The 22,060-nt window shown below is 40.9% G+C and overlaps 1 protein-coding gene across 4 annotated transcripts in view; it reads right to left on the bottom strand.

Moving 5' to 3' along the window:
- Window positions 1–22,060, bottom strand: part of PRKAG2 (protein kinase AMP-activated non-catalytic subunit gamma 2) — a 185,101-nt gene that overhangs the window by 24,839 nt on the left and 138,202 nt on the right. For all 4 annotated transcript variants that reach the window (XM_054171407.1, XM_054171409.1, XM_054171408.1 and 1 more), the window contains 2 exons: window positions 13,876–13,963; window positions 1,020–1,129 (listed from right to left, as the gene is read on the bottom strand). In XM_054171407.1, the coding sequence (XP_054027382.1) occupies window positions 1,020–1,129; window positions 13,876–13,963 (198 nt within the window). The remainder of the gene's footprint in view (window positions 1–1,019; window positions 1,130–13,875; window positions 13,964–22,060) is intronic.

Genomic DNA, 22,060 nt, shown 5'->3' with positions numbered 1-22,060 from the left:
GGATAATGGAAAAAAGTCCAGAGCTGAAGTTACAAAGGTGCTTTTTTTGTACTGAGCAGTAACTGAAGCTCCAGCGCTTTTAGCCATGCTGCAGAACTCAAGGTTGCTGTTTATCACTGTAGGTGTGCAGTGCTCTTGCCTCGTGCAACGTAGGCTCTCTACCTTTTAGATGACAGCACTTGCTCTAGCATTATACACAACTGTCTGATATGCAAGGTGGTTTTCTGAACATCTTGGGACTGAGTATCTATTACATGGTTGCCTCTAACTGGAAACTTGACGTCTAATTGAGCAGTACATTCCAGACCAAAATTACCTAATGGGCTTAGGGAAGCCAGGATTTAGAGCATCTTCAAAGGGAAAAACACTGAAACAAACGAAAACCAAAGCACGCTGAAAAACACCAATTGCAAAATCCAGGAAACAAAAAGAAAGCCACAGCTTTCTACCACACTGCAGAACAGATTAGTCTGTTTCTATAGCAGGCTGCTAATGCCCACTTTTGGCAAAACCTCATCAGACACAGCCAAGAACCTAGCAGGTAACTTACTGATTAAAAGCAAAATGAAAAAGAAAAACAAAAATTTTCTGGAGAATGTAATAATTTTCATAATTAAGCCATTCATTTTAGTCCTAAATTGTCTCAGCAATATAACAGGAACAGGCTCAAAACACCTGGATACTCTTTAGCTACTGCACAGGATCTTTACTTCAAATATCTTTGTGGAAATTCTGACAGCCACAGAGAAGCCAATGTAAGTTTGGGTTCATCTGAAAGATTTTTAGATAGCAATTTTCCAGCTGCAAAGCAAATTACATCCCCTTTCTGTTCTTGGAAGTCTTCTTCCAGCTCCTCTAGTTTAACATGAAAAATACAGCTGAAACAATATAGAGATTGGTACAGTGAAGCTTTGTGGGAGAATGTCTCTTCAATAGATCAAATCTCATTTAAACACTCAGGAAATATCTTTTTTGATAAGGAACTGCAAGCAAAGGCAGACTGAAAGGAGAATACTCACTTGTAGCGTAGTGTCGAAAACAACAAGCTTAGAGCTTGTTGGAACAATGTCATAACACTTGTGTGACCTCATGAATCGCACATAAATGTCACTTTCCGATTCTTCAAGTGCTGCAAGTAAAAACATTATGATGTTTTATTTAAGTAACCTTAAAAAAGTAAGAAACATGCCAAATCAACTGAACACCACTGTAGAAGGAAACCCTAAAGCAAAACACAAATCCACACTTTCAGATCTGGACATCCAGTTGGTCTTGCACTTTGCATTTTAGACTCGACTGTCCTTTCAAATTAAGTAGAACAAAACCAAAATGAATTGTTCTTCTTTGACAAGAAAGGACTTCCCAGACCAAAAAGCTGTATTTAAACAATCTTGGCTTTTTAACAGCAAGCTATTGGAATACATAAAACAACCTCCAGTTATGTACTGAGGAAGCCAGCTTGAAACTTAAGTAGTGTCAGGCTTGACTAATTCAAACTCCTTAAATTAACATTTCTCCAATGTCATCTCTGTCCAGTCCACTTTCCACAAAGTACTTTTGTATTTCTGAACAGGCAGCAAGCAAGTTGTGATCAGTTCCATTCTCTTCAGGCTGGGAAACTGTGGAACTTCAAAAAAGAGTTTTCTTTGAGCAGCAGGAGCTAGGCACTCCCAGCATCCAACGCTAGACTCTTGAGCTCGGCTACTATTAGCACAACCATCTGTCCTCAGCTAGCTCAGATGGTGGATAAAAGTGAAATGGGAATTAGAAATGTACTTTTGTGATACTCTCACCAAATCAAACAAAACCTAAACCTAGTTACTAGAAAAACCCCAAACATTTTCTTCTCAGTTACTGCACGCATACATATCTGTATTTGAGGTTACTCCAGGCCACGCTCCTATCTTACAAAAGTCAGGTAATACACTGAATCTCGCATTTCAGATGCTAGAGAATTAAAATGTTACAAACTATATTTTTCACCCTGATGTTTACTACAGAACTGATCCAACAGCAACACATTAGGTGAAGTTTATTAATACACCTATAAACTTTATTAAAAGATGTGTTAAACCAGCAAAAAGACTCCGTATTATTCTCTCTTAAATCCTTCAATCAAGCAAATCAAGTCTTTTGTTAACACAGAAACAAAAATCCAACTTAGACATATCAGTGAAAAGAAGAATCAGAGGCTTGTTCACACACATCTGGCTTCAGCTGCAATTCAAAAGATACATTTTTAACATCCCTAGCCAACACTCCTTGGTCAGCAAAGACAGAGTAACTCCACTTTTGGAAAGGCCAGGTCTAAATATGTGGCTCCACAGCAGCATAAGCAGTAGCACAGGGTAGTGGCAGGAGCCACTAATCCCTTTGCATTGGCTGTACAATTCCATTCTCTCCCTCACACTGCAAAACTGTTCCACAAGTTGGCTGGAAATGATGAATTTGTCCCAAGTTACTGGCCTCATGATAGTGCTGGGTTTCAATATACTCAGCTCTCATTTAGCTATGTGGCAAGCAGATTATCCTTGCCCTTTTCTTACACTAGAAGCTACATAGTACAAGGACACCATCCTTCCCATGGCAGCTAGCCATTAGATCAGCTTAGCTATGGCAAATGGTGCCAGAAGACACCAGGGTGAGTAATCAGCCTGAGTTACCCTCTCTCCCTGCTGTTACAGATAACCCTTGGCAGAGCATACAACAGGTATGCTCATTGATCTTGTAAATTGTTCTTCTGCCTGCATTTTTATCTGAAAGTTCTCACCAAAGGTGGCTATAAAGTTTCTGTTCACCTCCAGACTGAATGAGTTTCTTACTATCCTTGATAACCTCCCCCACAACTTTCACAATGCGCATTTACAAAACACCTCTAATAGACTTGAAGAAACATCCATAATGGATATAGACAAACCCATTCCAAGAGCAACAGTGATACCAAATAGTAAGAACAAACTATTCTTCAGATGTCTCTACAAGCTCACCAAGTCCCCAAAACATGATGTAAGGCAAGTGAAGACATCTGAATCAAGAACAATGTTCCAGAAACAGAATTTTCAAGTGAGAATTTATCATCATTCCTTGGCTAAGGGAAGAGATTCTGAAAAGGAGTCCAGTACTACAGTGTGGACAATATGCTGCTGCAATCATAAGCAGTTTTACTTCAATCTACCCCTATAAAAGATTAGATTTTTAGATAGCATTGAGTGATAGACAATAAAATGTACATTGTATATCCTGTGAAAAGCTGGGGAACTGAGAAAACTGGGAGAGAACCAGAAACCACAGTTTTGTCACAGAATAATGCAAGAGGACATGACTTTCTCAGTCTGCTAAAGAGCCAACAACGCTGAAAGCAGCAGACAAGAAACAGACACCAAAAACTAGATCACTATGAGACTTGGTAGGAGAATACTACTAACACAGTTTAAGAAGGGCAAGCACAAAAAAAAAGTGATGTTTTGCCATATAATCTGATTTCTGTTTATTCAAGAGGAAAGTTCTCAGAAAAACAACAGATACTCCATCCAAACAACCACCCATGTAGCCCATCACAAGATCAGAACTGAGCAGTAAAAAAAAAATTGGGAAAAGTGGGAAGAGATGGTTATGAAGATGCCTACTGTGACTGTAGGAGATAAATCATCATCAGGTTTTTAGGACATGCTTGGCACATCTTTACTGGCGAGATGACAATGAAGGCTTCCAATTCAGAGGGAAAAAAACCCAACCAAACAGGTTTAAAGTTAAATACACTGACATTAATATGGTGACAGTGAAGCGCTGACTGTTCCATCACAGGTTTCAAATGCAAGGAACCAAAAAGAGGGTAAAGTGATGGATAAGAGATTCATCTCTTTTTTTTTTTTCCCCTCTAAAATCTGCAAAGAGCTTTAAAACCTCCTGGCAGACCACACGTGAAAAAGTTACACGGTGGCATTATTCATGCATCCACAGGCTATATGATACAGATACTGCAAATTGAACACTTCCCACCCCTTCTAGAGGAATGCATAAGCTGGCAGCTAAAGAAGGATCACAGCAAGTTTACAGATGTAAGATATTCTGATACAAATAAATGATAGGAAGTGTATCTAGAGATCAGTATCACAAGCTTCTTCAGTGATCCAAGATTAATGGAATTACATATTACAGCATGAATACATGATGTTACAGGAAGAATAGCATTTTTACTTTGAGAAATTCACTTTTCTGGGTTTGAGGCTAAAATACATCCACTTCTTCTAACCTCAGTAGCAGCTAGGACTTGTAAGAGAGAACTAATATAAACAGTTGTCTGAAACAAGAAAAGATTTAGATTGTGTTTCAACCTTTGTATTTATAGCACACTTCAAAATCCTGCAGGTAATTCTGTTTCTTATTTCTGAAGTGATCAAGCCCCAGTAAACAGGCTGAGAAGTTAGCACTTGTTTTTTGCTGTAGCTCTCCACTGGCAGTGTGGACAAGCAGATGATTATGTGAGATTTGAAGCAGACAAAAAGAGAGACGAGCAGCATAAGAAACTTCACATTCCAAACTTAATCATAGTAACTCTGAAGTTTCTTGTCCAGGCAGGCACATAAATTTACATGTTTACAAGCAAGAACTGCCTTTTTTAGTGACTAAGAGGTAAACAGAGGTCCAACTGAATACCTCAGAATCAGCCCACTATCACTTAATCAACTTTTGGTCAAAGTTGAAAGATTTGTACTTTGAGGAAAGTTACATCACCGTGGTTTGTGAATAAAGGCAGCAACTGCAGCCTGCAATCTAATAATGCTTCTAAGATTTCCACCACAATAAAGACTAAGCTGACGTGAAGAATTTTCTAGAACGTGTTCAAGACCTTCCTTGACAACAAGCACTATGGTTTTTCCCTAAACATCCCAAACAAAGACCTAATTTAAGCTGCTGCCTGTCTGGAATGCAGACACGCTCCTCAAGATCGCAAGATACCAGTCACAAAATATAAGAAACTAAAAATGGAATTAAGCCTCCAAATACTAGTAGAGTTGAATCCAATGGAACTACAAGGTATGTGATTATGTGTCCTTGATATCTATACTGGAATACTGATAAACAATTGGAATTTTTGTTATTTCTTTAGAGCAAGCCTTAGGTCCTACCACAAACAGTCTGCACACGCTTTAGAAAGAGACAGACACTTAAGGGTTTTAGGAATTTGTGCAAGACCAAACCTAAACAATTAGCTTAACCAAACCATTATTCACAAGACAAGCATTTTCAAAATGAGTACACTGCAAGTTTACAAACCACAGTTGGATCCTTACTGAATGGGGCAAAAAAAAAAATCTGTTCTTTAGGAGATCTTCCACTGAAGACTAAATCTGAACTTAGAGCACCATTTATATAATGCTTCAAAAAGAATAAACATTTAGGCTTAAGTCTTAAGGACTCTGGAGTATGTTTGCTGAAGAAACAGTTCAGTCAGGTCTAATAAACTGTTACTCTCAAATCCTGAGATGTCTGAACTTGAGGCTTTTAATAATTTAGTATTTACATTTCTCTCTAGTCTGCCCTTACACATTTCTTCTCTCCCTATGCATGCCAACAGTTTTCAAATAGCCATTATTGCTATTCTTATTAGAATTGTCAAGTCTGTATGCACACTTCAATAGATTACAAGGTTTTCTGTTTCAAAATATCACTTAGGAGACTGACCAAATGGCAGGTGTAGCTTGAAGCTATATGGAGAAAGAATTAGCAGTTTCCCAATTCACAGAGGTGAGACTCAACACATATTCAATACAGCACATTTAGATAGTTTTCTGGAACCTATTTCAGAAGGTCTGTTGATCCATTCTCTATAACACAGATAAACTGAAACTTCACCCAAAGCTGATCTTCCTCTGAACTCATATGATGTCTATACAGAGCAATAATGAGGTAGGTTTGGGGGGGGTTCTTTCTTTTTTTCCTTTCTCTTTTACTCTTTTCAAAAATAGTGGGGAGATTCAAGCAAGGCTGTGTCAAGAGAGATACATGGAACTGCTTATGTAGAGCAAAGCATTCACCTTCTGCACTATAGCATTTAGCCTTCTATTAAAGGTATCCACACAATCCCTTGCATCCTGAAGTGATTCAAAGAATCAGAAAGTCTATCCTACAAACTCACTCCTAATACTGTTTCAAAGCTTATACAGGAAGAGCTTATATCCATTTGTTCCTCTGCCAATGTTGTTCTTCAGTTAATTTTCCTCTTTGGTGTTTACCACCTCCCCAGCCCCTACAGGATGTTTTCACACATGCAGTGTTATCACACTCCTTCTTGCCTTTCCTTTTACTAAGCTAAGTGAGCAAAACTTTTTAACTTCTGCCTTTAAAGCAAGTTCTATATTCCTGGTCTCAAGAATGGCCCTTTTCTATACCTATCCCACTTTGCTCCCTTCTCCACCACCTCAGATATCTTCCTCCCCTGTCTCTGCATCAGTAGAAATTGTAACTAAGCAGCAAAGAATAGAATACTGGAGTGTAAGGGAGTAGTATGAAAAAAGGAAGCCTGATTCTGTTTCTTAAAATGCCCGGCGTCAGCACTAAATATTCAGTCATAATACACAGGGTAAAACAAAATAATATAGTCAAAAAAAAACCCCAAAACCAAACCAACAACAGCCAAACACACAAAAAACTCCCCAAACCCCACAACTTTAAAAAGTTTAAAAATTTACATTACAAATAAACCTCCTGGTCTACAGCATATGAAACCAGCTTTTAGACAAAACACAGGAGTGCCATTTAACTTCTGCTAGAGTCAAAACCGGCAAATTCAAACTGCTTTACACGGAACAGCAAAATCCATGTACAATTCAGCAAAGGAGGAAAGAACCTAAAACCAAGTTAGATTTATTCAAACTGAATTTGAAAACCACCTTGAAGATACCCAGATCCCATTCAAAAACCTCTTAGATGTGGTTCACTCCTAGAAGGCCAGGGTTATTTAAGGTTTCCAAAGCTCCAACTAGAAGCCAGGCTGGACAACTAAAAGTCAAATTCAACTCTGCTCTAACTTATTATGCTCACATTCATATTAAATTGCTTTGGCTAGATACTAATCCTAGTCACTGGTGCAACTCTTCCACAGACGACTGCTCCCCTAAGCTCCCACGTTTTCCTTTTGTCATTCTTCTCTACTTGAAGAGCAACAGTAATGCCTACCACAACAGTCAAACAATCTCGAGTATGGAGAGGTACATTGTTTTACAAGATGCAAGAAATGCTATGACAAACAGTACCATCAACTCCTGTAACTCTGTTGGACATGCTACACTCCTTAGGATGTTTCAGACTTACCTATCCCCAAACCCAATACATGCAAGTATAGTTTAAAGTTCTGGAAGTCAAAATAATAAAGTAACTGACAAGAGCTTAAGTGCTATCCAAAGAGCAAGCTGATGTAAGAGACCTGACTTAAAGACAGGCTCCACAGACACAGCATGAACGTCCACCCTCAGGTTATCAATGTCACAGTAAGCATTACATGAAGTCCTATCTTAAAGGACAGTTACATCTGTTGTAGATGATTAGTAAGCAGAAATATATCTTATGATTGTTTAGCAACAGTTAGATTAAGCCAACTCATGCAAATGCTCTGCTATCATAATTGTCACATTGGCATTACTTCAATTTAAACCAAGTCACCTTCATTTAGAACTCAGTCATGCCCCAAGGCATTGTTTTCCAAGAGCACCAAGTTGATCATGACAGCCAAATTTAACAGCCGAGGTTACCAAACTACCAAGACAATAATGCTGTTTCATCCGTACTCCTTCCTGTATATGCAAGACACTGGAAAGCTCTATCACAACATTGCAGAACCACCACCTAGGTAGTTCAAGAAAAGGACTCTCTAGTCACCCCACTCAATCCTGGTAATGCTCAAAGCAGTCACAGGCAAGTAACATCATCTTGTAGTCATTTGTAAGGCAACACTGATACTGTCACATCTTCCACGTCTAGCATTACTCAAGCATGCAATACTCTAAATTCAATAGCTGTAAATCAAGCAGTTCTCAGGAGACCTGGAATTCGATAGGATATTGTCCAAACTTTTCAACTTTTTATCAAGCAATTGTTTACCAACAGTGACAGCCCGCTATCATACCAAACAGCTTTTGGATCAAGGAAGTTCTGCATGGAAGTTATTAGCAGAGACGATATTGTCCCTCATCTGATGTCAATGAAAGTGGTAGCACAAGCAAGACTGACGAGTCAAAGCTATTGTCAAACAGTATTTCAAACTGTTCACCAGATACTATCCTGTATACATACACATGATTAGTAAAGCCTTTCAAGAGTAGAAGACCAGGTTGTTTTAATACTCTTCAGAGACAGCCATTTTTGGCCAGCAGCTTTCTCTTGGAAGATAGTGTTTGCAAATCATGCAGGTACAAAATGACTTGGACATGTGCAAGACCAGCACCAGGGAAAGATGAACGTGTGGGTTGTGGGAAAAGTCTTCATCTAAAACTCCCAACAGCTTCTTTTGTACTGCTCAGTTAGGCAGTTGACAGTATGAAACTATCACTTCATCCATAATTTTCAGCTTTCAAGAAAGAAATTTTAAGGTGGAAAAAAAGTAATCTACAATGTTTCTCTATGGCAAATTAACAAAGGACATAGGGCTGCCTAGGACAGCAGGGCACTTGACCATAATTTCTTGCATTAACTACTAAAGCTGAATATTTCAATATTCTGGATGTTATTTTACAGCTCTGGAAAGTATATCACAGGAAAGCCAATCCCACTGATACTCTTTATTGCAAAATGACAGAAAAATACAGACAGTAAATTCAGTGGAACGAGCAGTTGTCTAGAGTTTCAGATGCAAGTGTTCAAGATTACTTCAGATCAGATAACCAGGTCAAAAGCATCAAGATTTTTTTTTTTTTTTAAACAATCTGCTATTGTGCCTCTTGCATCATACCACAATGTGATTCTAAAGTAAGAAGAGAAAATAATCCCCAAATCTAAGACCATGTGAGGCCTGTTAATACAAATTATCATCTCCGCTTAATAATTTCTTGCTGTGTCCCCTAAGATTCTAATCTGCTGTGGAAAAGTTTATATAAAACCTCCCCTACCACTATCACAGAATCATCAAGGTTGGAAGAGACCTCAAAGATCAAGCCCAACCTGTCACCACAGACCTCATGACTAAACCATGGCGCCAAGTGCCACATCCAGTCCCCTCTTGGGGATGGTGACTCCACCACCTCCCCAGGCAGCACATTCCAATGGCTAACAACTCTCTCAGTGAAGAACTTTCTCCTCACCTCCAATCTAAACTTCCCCTGGTGCAGCTTGAGACTGTGTCCTCTTGTTCTGGTGCTGGTTGCCTGGGAGAAGAGACCAACCCCCTCCTGACTACAACCTCCCTTCAGGTAGTTGTATCATTATGTACACCAACATCTCAAGGCACATCTTGTGGGCAAAACACCATTTCTATACTCCAGAGCACCTCAGCTTTATCAATCGCATAATGAATGTTTTTTAGAAATTAATTACAGTTGCAATAGCCTTATCTTTGCTATTTCCTAACTTCAGTACCTGATCCATCAGTCTTTAGAATTAAACAAACTCTACTAGGCACCTTAGCATGCATTTTATTACAAGCTTCTTTTAGCTATTTTTGGTCCCAAAGTGATGTCTGTTTTCATACCTTGATTCAGATACTCAGTTGACAGAAGGAGGCTGGCAGACAGGAAGACCTCAATTAGAAACTATTTTTAACAAGAAACAGTAAGAAAAGTCTGCAGAGCAGAGAAGGAATGGCCTCAAACACAACAATTTGTTAAGAGGAGATGCAATTACTGGCGATAGTCTATTTCAGGAGAGCAGAAATTAGCACGTTACAGAAGCGACAGATGATGCAGGAAGAGCAAGACGAAGGCCGGAGCATTACTAGGAGAGGTTCCACTCTAATGCAAATTGTTTATCAAGTACTGTCTAAACGTTGCTTCGTGCAACATTCCAGAGAAGTAGAGCATTCAGGAGCGAGCGCGTCAGGCCCGTAATGTTGATGCCACAATTGCTGCACACACTTAGCAGAATTCTTTTCTCCAGACTCTGAACTGAGCACAAATACAGAAGAACCCTGCAATTAACTTAACTCTGTCTGCAGAAAACATCTTGGAAACATTCCCCAAGTTAGCAGATGCTACAGAAAAGTAGTTAATTCTGCTTTCAGTAGCCACTACTTTATTACCCAAGCTGAGCAAATGGAAGAGATTAACATGGATGAGAGCCAACCAAAATAACATCTTAAAACTACATCAGTTAAATCAATACAATTGACAGGCATGCCCCTGCTACTCCTTTGCTACTCTCATCTACTTCCTCCTCTCCCAATATAGGTAGCTGTTGGAACACAACCACTTCTGGAATTCCAGTTTATCACATTAAAGCTAGTAAGTGTAAATTGTTAATGAAAACCCTTCTTGATATTAGACCTTCAAAATTATTTCTCCTTGTTCCTTTCTAAGCTCATCATATCCTCCAGAAAAGAAAACCTGCAACTGATCAGAAGAAAACCAACCTTAAAAAAGAAACATGGTTGCACAAACAGAGCCAAACAAGAAAACCCACAGCATGTATGAAGATAACTGGGGTTTGATCATTTACATACATTCATGGCAGGTCTCTCATCTAGTTTGGGCTAAAACCATCCACAGGGAGCTTTCATACTTTATGCAGAGTCATGGGTAAGTCATTCCCATCCAAGGAATACTGAGCAGCATGCATTCAGAATATTTTACTCTATTAAGTTTTCCGTTTGTTTTTTTAAACAGAGCATCTCCTTTTCCTGCGCTGATCACTGCTGGGGAAAAAGGTTCTATAGGAAGTCCTAAATCAAATACCCATTGGCCTATCTAGTCCTTCTCCACATAATCAGCCTGTCCTATTTCAGCTGCAGCACAGACAATGTGGTTTAACAGCATGCTACCAAGATCTGCTTTTACACATAAAAAACAGTACTGTTACACCAATGCTAGACAGAACCCGTGACTCACCAACACAGGACTGCACTGATGCTGGAGAATCCAGCCAGGTATATGAGGTAAGACATTTTAAACCAAAAAGATGTTCAGCACTTCTGTGACAATGAGCTCATGTTTTATACCATCCACACTAATTATGCACAGAAGAGTTTGTACACATTGTCTATAATGCATCTAATGAAAAAAAATTGTTCTTCAGCTGACAGTGTCATTTTATTTAGAAATCACATAATCAGGCTAAACTGAATAATTCATTACAGTACTACTTAGACTATAAATCTTGCTAGTACCATTTTTTCAACTTAACCTTTTTAATTAGAATCCAAATTAAATGAATGCCTTTTGTGCTTTCACAGTCTCACTTGAGAATGAGAGAGGAGTGACAAACAAAAATCCATTTCAACATACCGGATGGCATTCAGAGCACACATTAAGCCCTCATTTTTCAGCTCTTTTTATTAAGCTCTCTGTTTCAAGAAAACCACAGCATAATTCGATACACAAGATAGTTAGCAACTGTTGATGGATACAGGAGCTGGAAAGCTAGCATGAGCAAATACTCAAAAGTCAAGGCAGTGAGGAAAGCAGTTGCAAACTTCTCATTTAACTCACAATTTTAGGTGTCATCAGAGAGACAGAAATTGACCAAAGATTGTCAGTTACAGTGTGGCTATAGCCACTTAGAACTTAGTGAAATACTACAAAGATTTCAAGTACCTTTCTCAACTTCTGAGCACTTGCTACTTGCCATCCAACAACAAAAAAAGGCAGATGTCCTTTTACTCTACCACCTCCAGAGTTAGCATAAATACAACCAGGGCAACTAGTGCAAAAAATTTAGGTCATAAAACACGTAGTGCAACTAAGCTGCGTCATTTCCATCTGCATCTCAATCTTTGATTCTCCTTCTATAGGCCTCCTCATACAGAAGCAGCATTCTAGACAGTTAAGTTTCAGCCCAACACTTGCACTCTTCATTTTACTTGCGTCTTACTTTCTTGAATATGGCATTCTACATCCTTTCCACTTGGCTTTAAAATTAGGCATAAAACTAAGTTTTCATTAGGCCTGAAAGGCCAAGTAAGGCAAATGCTTCTATCCATAACTCACACACTACTTCAAACTGGTCAGAGGTTTGTTATTGGGCATTATCTTTTGACACATGCCTGAACTGCTCTCACCCACAGCTTGAGTCCCACAGACAAAGCCTTGGTTTTCAAAGAAAAACAGAGGCTTGAAAACTAGGAAACAAACCTTTTTTAAAATTACTAAGCTTGCAGTAAGATACACATATTCAACCCAATCAAAAGCCTCTAAACAATACTATACTACACTGTTAAAACTGCAAAGGCATTGCAAAATTGAATTTGGTGGGTTTTTTAACCAATGTGCCTTTCAGATACCTAGATGTATAAGACAGTTAAGCCATTTTAAAAGCTATTTTAAATATTAGTGATTCAGCAGGTTTTAGGATCTCCTATCTGGTTTTATGTGAAAAGAAATACTTAAGTCGTTAATTTTCTAACTCTCCATAAGGATAAAATGAAGGCCTACCCAAGAACAGTTAAAACAATGTGAGGGAGAAAAAGCTACAAGTTAGCAACAAATCCCTTGCACCAAATATTCACGTTTAGTCATGTTTACGATTCACAAAGGCAAAAGTATTTCATTTCATTGCAATTCAAACTCTGTCTGGACTCCTAAAAAAATAATTGTTAAGCCCAACTACTAAGAGCTTCCTTTTGTCACATACAGAAGGCTTAAAATAAAAGGTGTTACTTTTTCAGACCAGTCCCACAACTGCAGAGAGCACGCTAGTAACCAAGAAGCTAGCTTATTAGCATACTGGCTTAGGTATTTCTTTTCACAGAATGACTCAGCCTACTATTTTCAAAGTTTTCCTGAAATATTTGTCCTATATTTCACAATGGCAGTTACCAACTAGAGAAAAACACATCCCATGAAAGTCTTAGCCACTTCACAATTGCTGAGGATAGAGAATAGCTATGCATTCGCATTTGCATCCACTAATCTGATCCTTCCTGAAAATGAAAGCTCAAGATATACGGATCTTGCAGAGGTAGACCAATGCTTTGTGCAAGTTCCAGAAAAAAAAAACAGTCATGCTTCTCCACCATCACGGTTTAGTACTTGGCAAGATAAAAAAAAACCTGCCAGGAGTTCCCTATCAAGAAGAGTATACTCCATTAAAACTGCAGCTCTTAACAGGATAGCGAAAGAACAACTCAAAGGGGCAGCCACATACGGAAAATTTAGTTTACAGTTGTGCTCTTGAAGCGGATGTATGAACATCCATAAGGAGTAGAAGCTTGAGTTGAAAAAGCCTTCCATCATTGCCCGCGCCTCGCTCTCAAAGTCTATATTTGGTATCGCGGACGTATTCGAGGAGAACGAGTGTTTTACAAGAAGGAGGAGGAGGGAATGCCATGAAGGTTGCCTTCCCCTGAGCGCCAGGGACCCTGGCTGATTAGAACTGCAAAGGAAAAGCTCACACCGCCGAGCCGGCTGCGGCCCCGGAGGCGCGAGCATGTGCTGCCATCAGCGAGGAGGCGGCGTGCGAGCCGGGCTGCAGCCACCGGGACAAAAGCACCGCAAAGCGACCGGGCCGGAGAAGGAGGAGAAGGACAGGATGGGGGACAGAGGTTGCGACTCGCCCCACAAGGACACCGCCAGCGCAGACGGCAGCACAGCGGCCGTCCCGGGCATGGCGCAACCACCTTCCCGAGGTAGGTGATACCCCCTGCTCCCATCCCTCTGCCCAGACACTGCTGGGTGCGTGGGTGTCCACTGACTCGCCCCCGGACCCCCCCCCCCCTCCTTGATTTTTCTTTACCTTCATCTTCGAGCTCTAGTTTCTCCAGCATCCCTTCGGAGGCGGCCGGGAGCTGAGAGGGAGCCGGAGCCGCTGCCGCCGCCGCCGCCTGCGGGAGGTAAGAGAGGAGAAGGAGATGAGCATCCAGGCGCGGACTCACCGGCCCCGCGGCGGCATCGGCACAGCCCGGCGCGGGCAGAGGGGAGTGGCACCGCCGAGAGGGCGGCTGGCGCGGTTCCCGCCGAGCACTGAGGGGAAAGAAGGCGGGACGGCGCTAAGGCCGGGCGGCGGCGGCAGCAGCTGCCCCTCGGCCTCCTACACACGCACGGCTCGATGTGCGCTGCCTCTTACACACACCCCGAACACACTGCGGGGGGGGGGAGGAACCAGGACTCGCCCTTCCTCCCCCCCTTCGCGGTGGCTGCGCCCAGCCCATTAACCCTACGGCCCCCAGGCTCCCCGCGGCCGTGCCTCCTGGAGGTGCCGCCTCCCCTCAACACGGAGGGAGCAGCCGTCAGGGGCTGTTCAGCGTACGGGGAGGACAAACGCCTCTTGCCAGGACCGCGACTCCCGCTACACCTCATCGCGGCTCTCTCCCGCACTCCTGCTCCCCTCCGCTCCGGCAGAGGGATTGGTACGTTCCATTTTGCTGCAGTCAAGCCCGTTGGTCGGCGGCGGGAGGGGAAAGTAACTACCACTTCCGCGCGCCACAGGGAAGGGAAGGCGGGAGAGGTTCACTGCCCCAGGGGCTGTGCCAGGCCAGCCACCTTTCGCAGCCTGTTCGGCAGGCCCGGGTCTTCGCCCGGCTGCTTTAGACTAGAGCGATGCCAGAGGAGACGGAGGAGAGGGGAGCTCTCCGCTCCCCCGGCAAGAAGGAGTTGGTATAGTCCCGCACGTTCACCTGCGAGGCAGCGCCGGGGATGCCGACGGTTCCACTGCCCTGCGGGTAGGGGGTCTTGAGGGGGTTTCCCCCGTGCGTGACAGGGAGTTCCCACACTGGGCCGAGCCGCCACCCCGGGATACCCGCTCTGGGAACAGACGCGCTCGTTTCCATTTAAAACGTTCGAGAAGTGACAATTCAAGAATAGCTCGAATATCAGCGTCTTCCATGTAAGTCGCCTGTATCAAAGCTGGTCGCTAAGCCTCGGAGCAGTCCCTGAGGAGGAGGGAGGCGGCCCTGGGCCTCCGCACCCTCCTCCCTGGGCTTCAGCTGGGCAAGAAGTTAGGAGGGACTTGACCCAGGGATTAGTGAATGACATTCTAGTTTACATTGTGCAGCAGATCAGACTAGATGATCCTACTTTAAAAATCAATCTTGAAAGAGCCAGAACAAAAAAAGTGTGAGTGCCCCGCCAGTGCTGTCACTAGAGACAGAAGCGGCTGGAGAGCTGTTCTGAACTGCACTAGGTGTCAGGCGGCTAAACGCCTCAAGTACCTGAGCACATAATGCTGACGGCCCAAACCACTTGCTGTTAACAGTGGATGAAGGATGGAGTTTGCACAATGGAAGACCCCAGCTTAGGAAGAGTGGAATTTATTGCACCTGAGCTTGTAAGCCAGGCTAGAGAAGAATCAACAGAAATAAGGAAATATTTGAGATGGATTCACCATTTAGATTTATTTAGACAGCAAGATGTGGTAAGTTATAGATAGGCTTCCTATCCCCACAGACTGTTGAGGAAGGACAGAAGGACCAGCTCAGACAGGGATGCTGCAGAGGCAGATAAACAGATCAGTTCTTTGGCCATGACTACATTTTGTAGGCAGACACTCAGCACAGTGTGCCAAAGGAGTCCACAGGAGCCATTAGAGAACATTTGAAATCTACTGGTCCCTAAGGAGGGGCTCAAGCTTCAAAACTTGAGCAGGTCCCTCAAGGAGAGAAGGTTGAATCAAGGACAGTGCAGTAATGTGTACATGACATAGGAAAGTAAGAAAGTAATTGGAATTAAAGCTATGATGTGAGAGCCAAAAATAATGGGGAACCAGAAAGTTAGCTGTCATTTTTAATAGGAAAAATTGCACGGGAATGCAAGTTTGTGACACAAATCTTAGTATTTTCCCTAATATATAAGCCTATTTTCCTACCTGGCATTACATACTACATCTGTAGCAACATTTCTTTGAGGAGTTGAAATTTAATGTTAATATACTGTTAAGCACTGGGCTGTTCATTACTTTGTCTCTTAGGTTTTTCATGGTGCTGATGTAACTTGAAAAAAAAATCTTCCATTGGATGATCTTCTGGAACATGTACATTACCACGTCACCATTTTAGTAGTTTAGAACTTTTTACTAGGAATTTTGTCCTGAAAAAAAATCTAATTACCTTATGTAACAATGCATATTTTGCTTGCATTCTTTGAACATAGCATGATATTAACTACTGTACCTATTAATCGCTAGTCTTTCTCAGTTGCTACTAGAATTTAATCCCCCCCTCCCCTTTTCAGGAATGAGAGCCTTTTAAAGTAACAAGTTATGTGGATGGAACAAGGCCAAGTTGGGTGGGGCTTTGAGCAACCTGGTTTCATCCTGAACCACTGTATGATCCTATGATTTCTCAAGTCCAGAGATGTTTCAAGCAAGGAAGCTAACTGCTGGTGACAGCTTCTTTTTCTCAGGAACACTTTCAAGTTTAGTCAAGCAAGTTAATATCCAGTTCTTTCTCACCATAAAGGTGAAAGAAAATCCAAAAATGTTTAATTCCTAGTTGTAGGTTTTAAAGACTTCCAGGATTTCAGAAGACCAGTCACAGAAGATACCAAAGCAGTTCATAGTAATTTATAATATTTTCAGCCTACTAATTAATGTGCTTTGGAAGCTTTTAACTGTCTCTGGGAGCGATCTTTAAGAGCTCTAAATAATTTATCTTCTTTATCAGGTACTTTGATATAGATAATATCCCTAACCAAAAGAAAAGAAGAGGATGATGATGATTGGAAATAACACTCATAATTTATTTTTTTTTAACAACTATTTACTATCCATAATTATCAGCCATGGGGAAATACAACTCCAAGGTTGTTTGTAGCTGGAAGTGACACTGAACTTCAAAGGTGGGCATTGCATTTCAGCTGCTACAAAGCACAGGCATGTTTATAAGAAGTGGGGTAAGCCTGTGTCATCCAATGAGCTATGCTGCCCTGTGAACCTCAGAGCATACTGCAAGATCCAGGTTTTTCAGTGACAGAATCTACATCCAGACCAAGATAGTATAAAGGCAGTAATTTAATATATAACAGGCACCTGTAATGAAACGTTATAGCTGTGTTGTAACATCCATACTGTTCAGAAATAGAGAACTGAAGGCTGAAACTCCATCCTTCTCTCTGCCTGCAGCCTCACAATTTGTTTGAACCGACTTGGGAACAAGCGCTGCTGATCATGGTGTTCATTTTGCTCCTCACTTTGCATTCTAGCTCCTTTTGGCTTGCAGGCAACACAGTGAGTCAGAACAGGAAACTGGTGCAGCTGAAAACCAAAGGAACTAAAATAAAAGATTGGGCTTTATCCAGTTCCTGATCCAACTCACTGTGCAGTTTTACTAGCCAGTACTGGCACGAGGAGTGCCAAGGGCAGGAGTAACAGTGGGGCCACACCTGGAAACAGCCCACTCTGAAATCAGCTTAAAGTAATGGTGAAGACGCTGTCTTGTTCATTGCTTGTACTACAGCATTAGAGCAATTAGTAGGTTTTGGTATTGCCTTTCTCTACAAACTCTACCTGTCATTTTACAAAAGGATTACTGTATAAGATATGGAAAAGATCTGTCTTTCAAAGCACCTGTAATTCCCACCAAGATTATACTATTATATTGTAACATTTCAATATCTGTTTGTTGTGACTGTTCTACAGCCACAGGTTTCCAGTAACTATAACCAAGGCATTTGTCTAGATTGTGGTTTAAATGTTTGCTATTGTTTGCTGTTTGAGATACCCAATGTTACAAGACAGTAACATGCCACTAAATGAAATAAATTCTATGTACAAACATTTAGAAGAGAAATAAATGCAAAACGGATTGAAAACATTTCTTCCTTGCCAGGTTGCAATTTTGTTTTTACAGGGGTGTTACTGATGCCAAAACCCAGGGAGCTATGACATAGTGCTAATACAGAAGCTTAATACTGCAGTGGCAGCAATCTTTGAAGAGGCAAAGTAAAACAGCTCAAGGTTGATACAACACCAAAAGTCATAAAAAGGTGGATGTAAACAAAAGAGGGTTTAGGATGTCTGGGAAGGTTCGAATGTAAATTTTAATAGGTAACTGCTTACTTTTTCTCTGCCTGTTTTCTTTAACTTTCTAGGGTAAAGGGTATCCTCTGTAGAAGTATCAGTCCTGGAAATTATATCTGCATTTAAAATGAATGTGATAAAACTACCTGATAATCTCAGAGTCCTTTTAGTCCTGTGTCCTACTGAAGGAATCCCACTACATTCATAAGAACATCCCTGGGATGTTCAGGGATGTGACCAGCAGTTAACATCATCAGAAGGTTATTTTGGTGTCGTTTTCCTGCCATCTTGCCTCCCTGAATTACCAGGATGCATCCACTGGGATAGGGACCTATTAATGCAGTCCTCAGCTATACCAAAATGCTTTGAATGACACCTGCTGTGTAGCTTTCCATTTTGAACAAGTTACCCCAGGGTGCTGCTTCTCCAACCAGTGGAGAAACAAACATTTCCAGGACATCCTTTACACAACCTATTTTAGATAACTGCTCGGGATAAAATGATCTGCAGTCACTGTACTGACTGGATCCCTGCATCCCCATTTGGTCAGTTTCTGCTTCAAACAGTTGTCTGTAAGGAAAGGGAGTGGGAGTGAACCAAGAACCTATAAACTACTGAGTGTCACTTTGATTCCAAGATGGATAAGAAAACAAATACGCCCGTTTTAAGTAGTTAGAGAAAAGAAACATCATCAGTAATAGCCAATGTGTGTGAACAATGCCATGCCAATCAGAGTCACAGAATCAACAAGGTTGGAAAAGACTTCAGAGATCATTGTAATAACAAGGAAGAAGTCTTGCGGTAAGCAGATGCAGCACAAGTTAAGAGGACTTTTGACACTATCTTCATAACAGTCATGCAAACAAGGCAGATAGTCTAGATTAAATGGCTGCTGAAGGTTACAAGAATATTCAGAAGGAAGAGAGGGTTCCACAGAGGTCTGTGTTCTAATCATTCAGTGTTTTCACTGATGATGAAGGAATAATTAATAACCTGATTGCATTTTCAAATTAGTACTAAGAGATGCTGCTCTTTTAGGGATAGCCTGAAAACTTAAAATAATCTTGAGAACTGCTGCAGTGCTTTGAAAAGCAGGATGCACTTTGATACAGGTAAGTAGAGCACAATAATCAAATGCAAAAGTAAAATGGGAAAGGATCAGCTTGCAGCTGTCATGCAAGGAAAAAACCTGAGAATGAAAATAAATGTCAGGCAACTATGTCAGATTCCTGGGGGGAAAATATTACATTATACACAAATGTGTTATAGGTAAGACATGGAGAATCTGTGTTACACATTCCCTGGTTAGATGCTAGCTGGGATAATGCATTCAGTTTTGGGGATCAAACTCAAGAATGAACCAAAGGAGTGAAAAAAAAAAATAGCAATGATCAGAAAACATAACCTGTGACGAAGGACTCAAAACCCTTCATATTTGTTAGTCTAGAAAACAAACAAAGAGTGAAGGAAAATAAAACAATGGTCCCCAGATATAATGTGATTTTGAAAGAAAGTAAGTGATACACTATATTCTGGGTCCATATGGGATATTATCTGCTTAGCCTTTACCAAAGAAGTCTTAGGCTGGATTTTGGGAGAACTTTCTGAGCTCATCAACAGGGAAGTGCCAACACACTTTGCTGAAAAAAACTACATTGCGCACACAGGAGGTTTTTAGGAACAGGGTTTAAAAACCTCATTTGTTGGGAACTAGTTACATATAGTTGAACGTCCTATGGAGAAAATGAATTTATAATGTCCTTTCCACATCTGTTTTCTTTTGTTTCTATTTTTGTCCAATTTTTAGAAAAATAGATTTAGTTTTATATAGTTCAATGACAAGTCTTTGTTTTGTACAACAGCCAATTTATTAACGATCTAATACAAATGTAAATTTGCTTTACCCCCCCCCAATTAGCCTTATTCTAAATTAGAAGAAGTCTAAAGCAAATAGTGAACAATAGTAAAGATTACACATTAGCATTAGTCTTTGATGACTGGGTAGGAATAGAACAACCTAAAAAAAGAAATGCTGCAAATCACAAGACTGCACGGAACAGACCTATTCAAGCATTGCAACAAAGATGTTACCTGTGCTTTATTTAGAAACGGGCATTTACAGGAAATTCGGGGCTGCCTTTGTCAGAGCTTTTCCTGACAGTTCTCTCATTCTGATCAATGAAGGCTTAATACCGATATGCTGGGGGTGCCACCTGCACAGCAGTAACACTGAACGCCCTTCAAAGTACTTCAGAAGGGAGGGGGGGAACAAAACCAACAAAACCCCCCAACACTACTTACCTTATAAAACCTAATGGATTGAAGAGCAACAAGAAGGAATTCCCATCTAAATGCAAATTAAGGCAAACCCATTCTGAATGCAAGAGTAAACTACAAATGGTAATTTTCCCACCATTTGCTAGAGCTCCTTACTACAATTACAGTTCTAAACAACTCAAGTAGTTAACAGCTCTTCTGATGAGGTGTCAATGAACAACGTAGGTTTTTTTCCAAATGCAAGTCACAGATATGCTTATTTTGTTGCAATCTGTTTGTACAAATTGATTTTAAACACTTACTGCTTATTTTTTTCTGTTTAATTTAGTCTGGTTCATGGAGCGGAAAAAGACAGAATTTATTGGAAAAAAAGGTTTCATCTGCTGGGTAAACTGTAAGTTAAACTACTCCTTGTTGTCTGATAGAGGGTGATAGCTGATGGCAGTGGTTTAGGACAGCTGAAAACCCTAGAATCAGTGAGGCTGAAAGTAGGATCCCATCTTGGATCCCGTCTGTATCTAAAAATCGTAACTGCATGGTGAAAGGCTGCCAGTGAGAGGGCAGTCCATGAGTCTGTCAGGTGGCTGAGAGCACATTCAGTCCTAGAGAAGAGCTCTGTTACTGCTTTGGATACATGCCCCACGTACCCTTACCATGAAAAGCTCCCAGTAAACAGAGCATTTGTGCAGGAATCGTAGTTTCTATGATTTATTCTAGAGAATGACTGTTGCAGGGCCAAATAAACTGGTGAGGAAGGGGATACCTCATACAAAATACTGGATTGAAGGTTTTTCTGTCTGTACCTGGAAGGAATGCAATAAAAATTGCTCTAGTCTTTAAGGGCTTTGGAAATATTAAATGCTATAGCCATGTGGTGGTGACAACTCAGTGATTATAAATTTGTTTAGAACGAAGTGACCATATCCTGTCACAAAACCTGGTATTGAAAATGAACTGTATCCTTACAGGGGTCAGTTGGGTGCTCTGTCTGTAGTCTTAACTAGCAACGCAACTATACTGCAGAAGGTGTGAAAGTGATGGAGTAAGGGTTGATGGTCTGTCATATTTCCAATACTTTATGGTGAAGCTGAAGATGGCTTTAATGAGTTCATTTGAAAACACTTCAAACAGAGTTTGCCATTGGATAAGAACTCTAGCCCACAAGGGTTTTGGTCTTTTTTTCATCCCAGTATCAGACTACAACTCACTCTGTAGTCCTAAGCACTCGTTTGGCAGGGAATACCAAATAACTACATATTGCTGTTACATTTTGTAAGTAGTAACTAGCTTCCCACTGCAGACATCCTCCCACATAGCAGTAGCTATAATATTAATCACTTTACAGAGTTATTAGTGATAAGCAGTCACAGTTGGGGATCTTTAGCATGTTAAATGGGTAACAAATGGCATAACACTCAAAGTTAGCTGAATCCTAAAACCAAAACAAATCTATAGGAGTGCATGCAGCACTGGGGAAGATGATGAAATGGCTAGCTTGCATTTATACTGAGTCTTCCCTGCAATTAACAGTAGTGAGTGTTGAAATCTGTTTCCCCTGAAGACATGTGAACTGAATGTGCAGAGCAATTTCACATTTTTAGTGGAGAGCCCTTCCTAAAAATTTCTGTATGGAAATGAATTCATGGCTTTAATCTTTGTGAATTCTGTCACTGGTTTAACTGAGAAACAT

The sequence above is a fragment of the Dryobates pubescens genome, chromosome 21, assembly GCF_014839835.1.
Source record: "Dryobates pubescens isolate bDryPub1 chromosome 21, bDryPub1.pri, whole genome shotgun sequence".
NCBI lineage: Eukaryota > Metazoa > Chordata > Aves > Piciformes > Picidae > Dryobates > Dryobates pubescens.
Note: the sequence above shows the minus strand (reverse complement) of the source record. Positions and strands in the feature narration are given on the sequence as shown.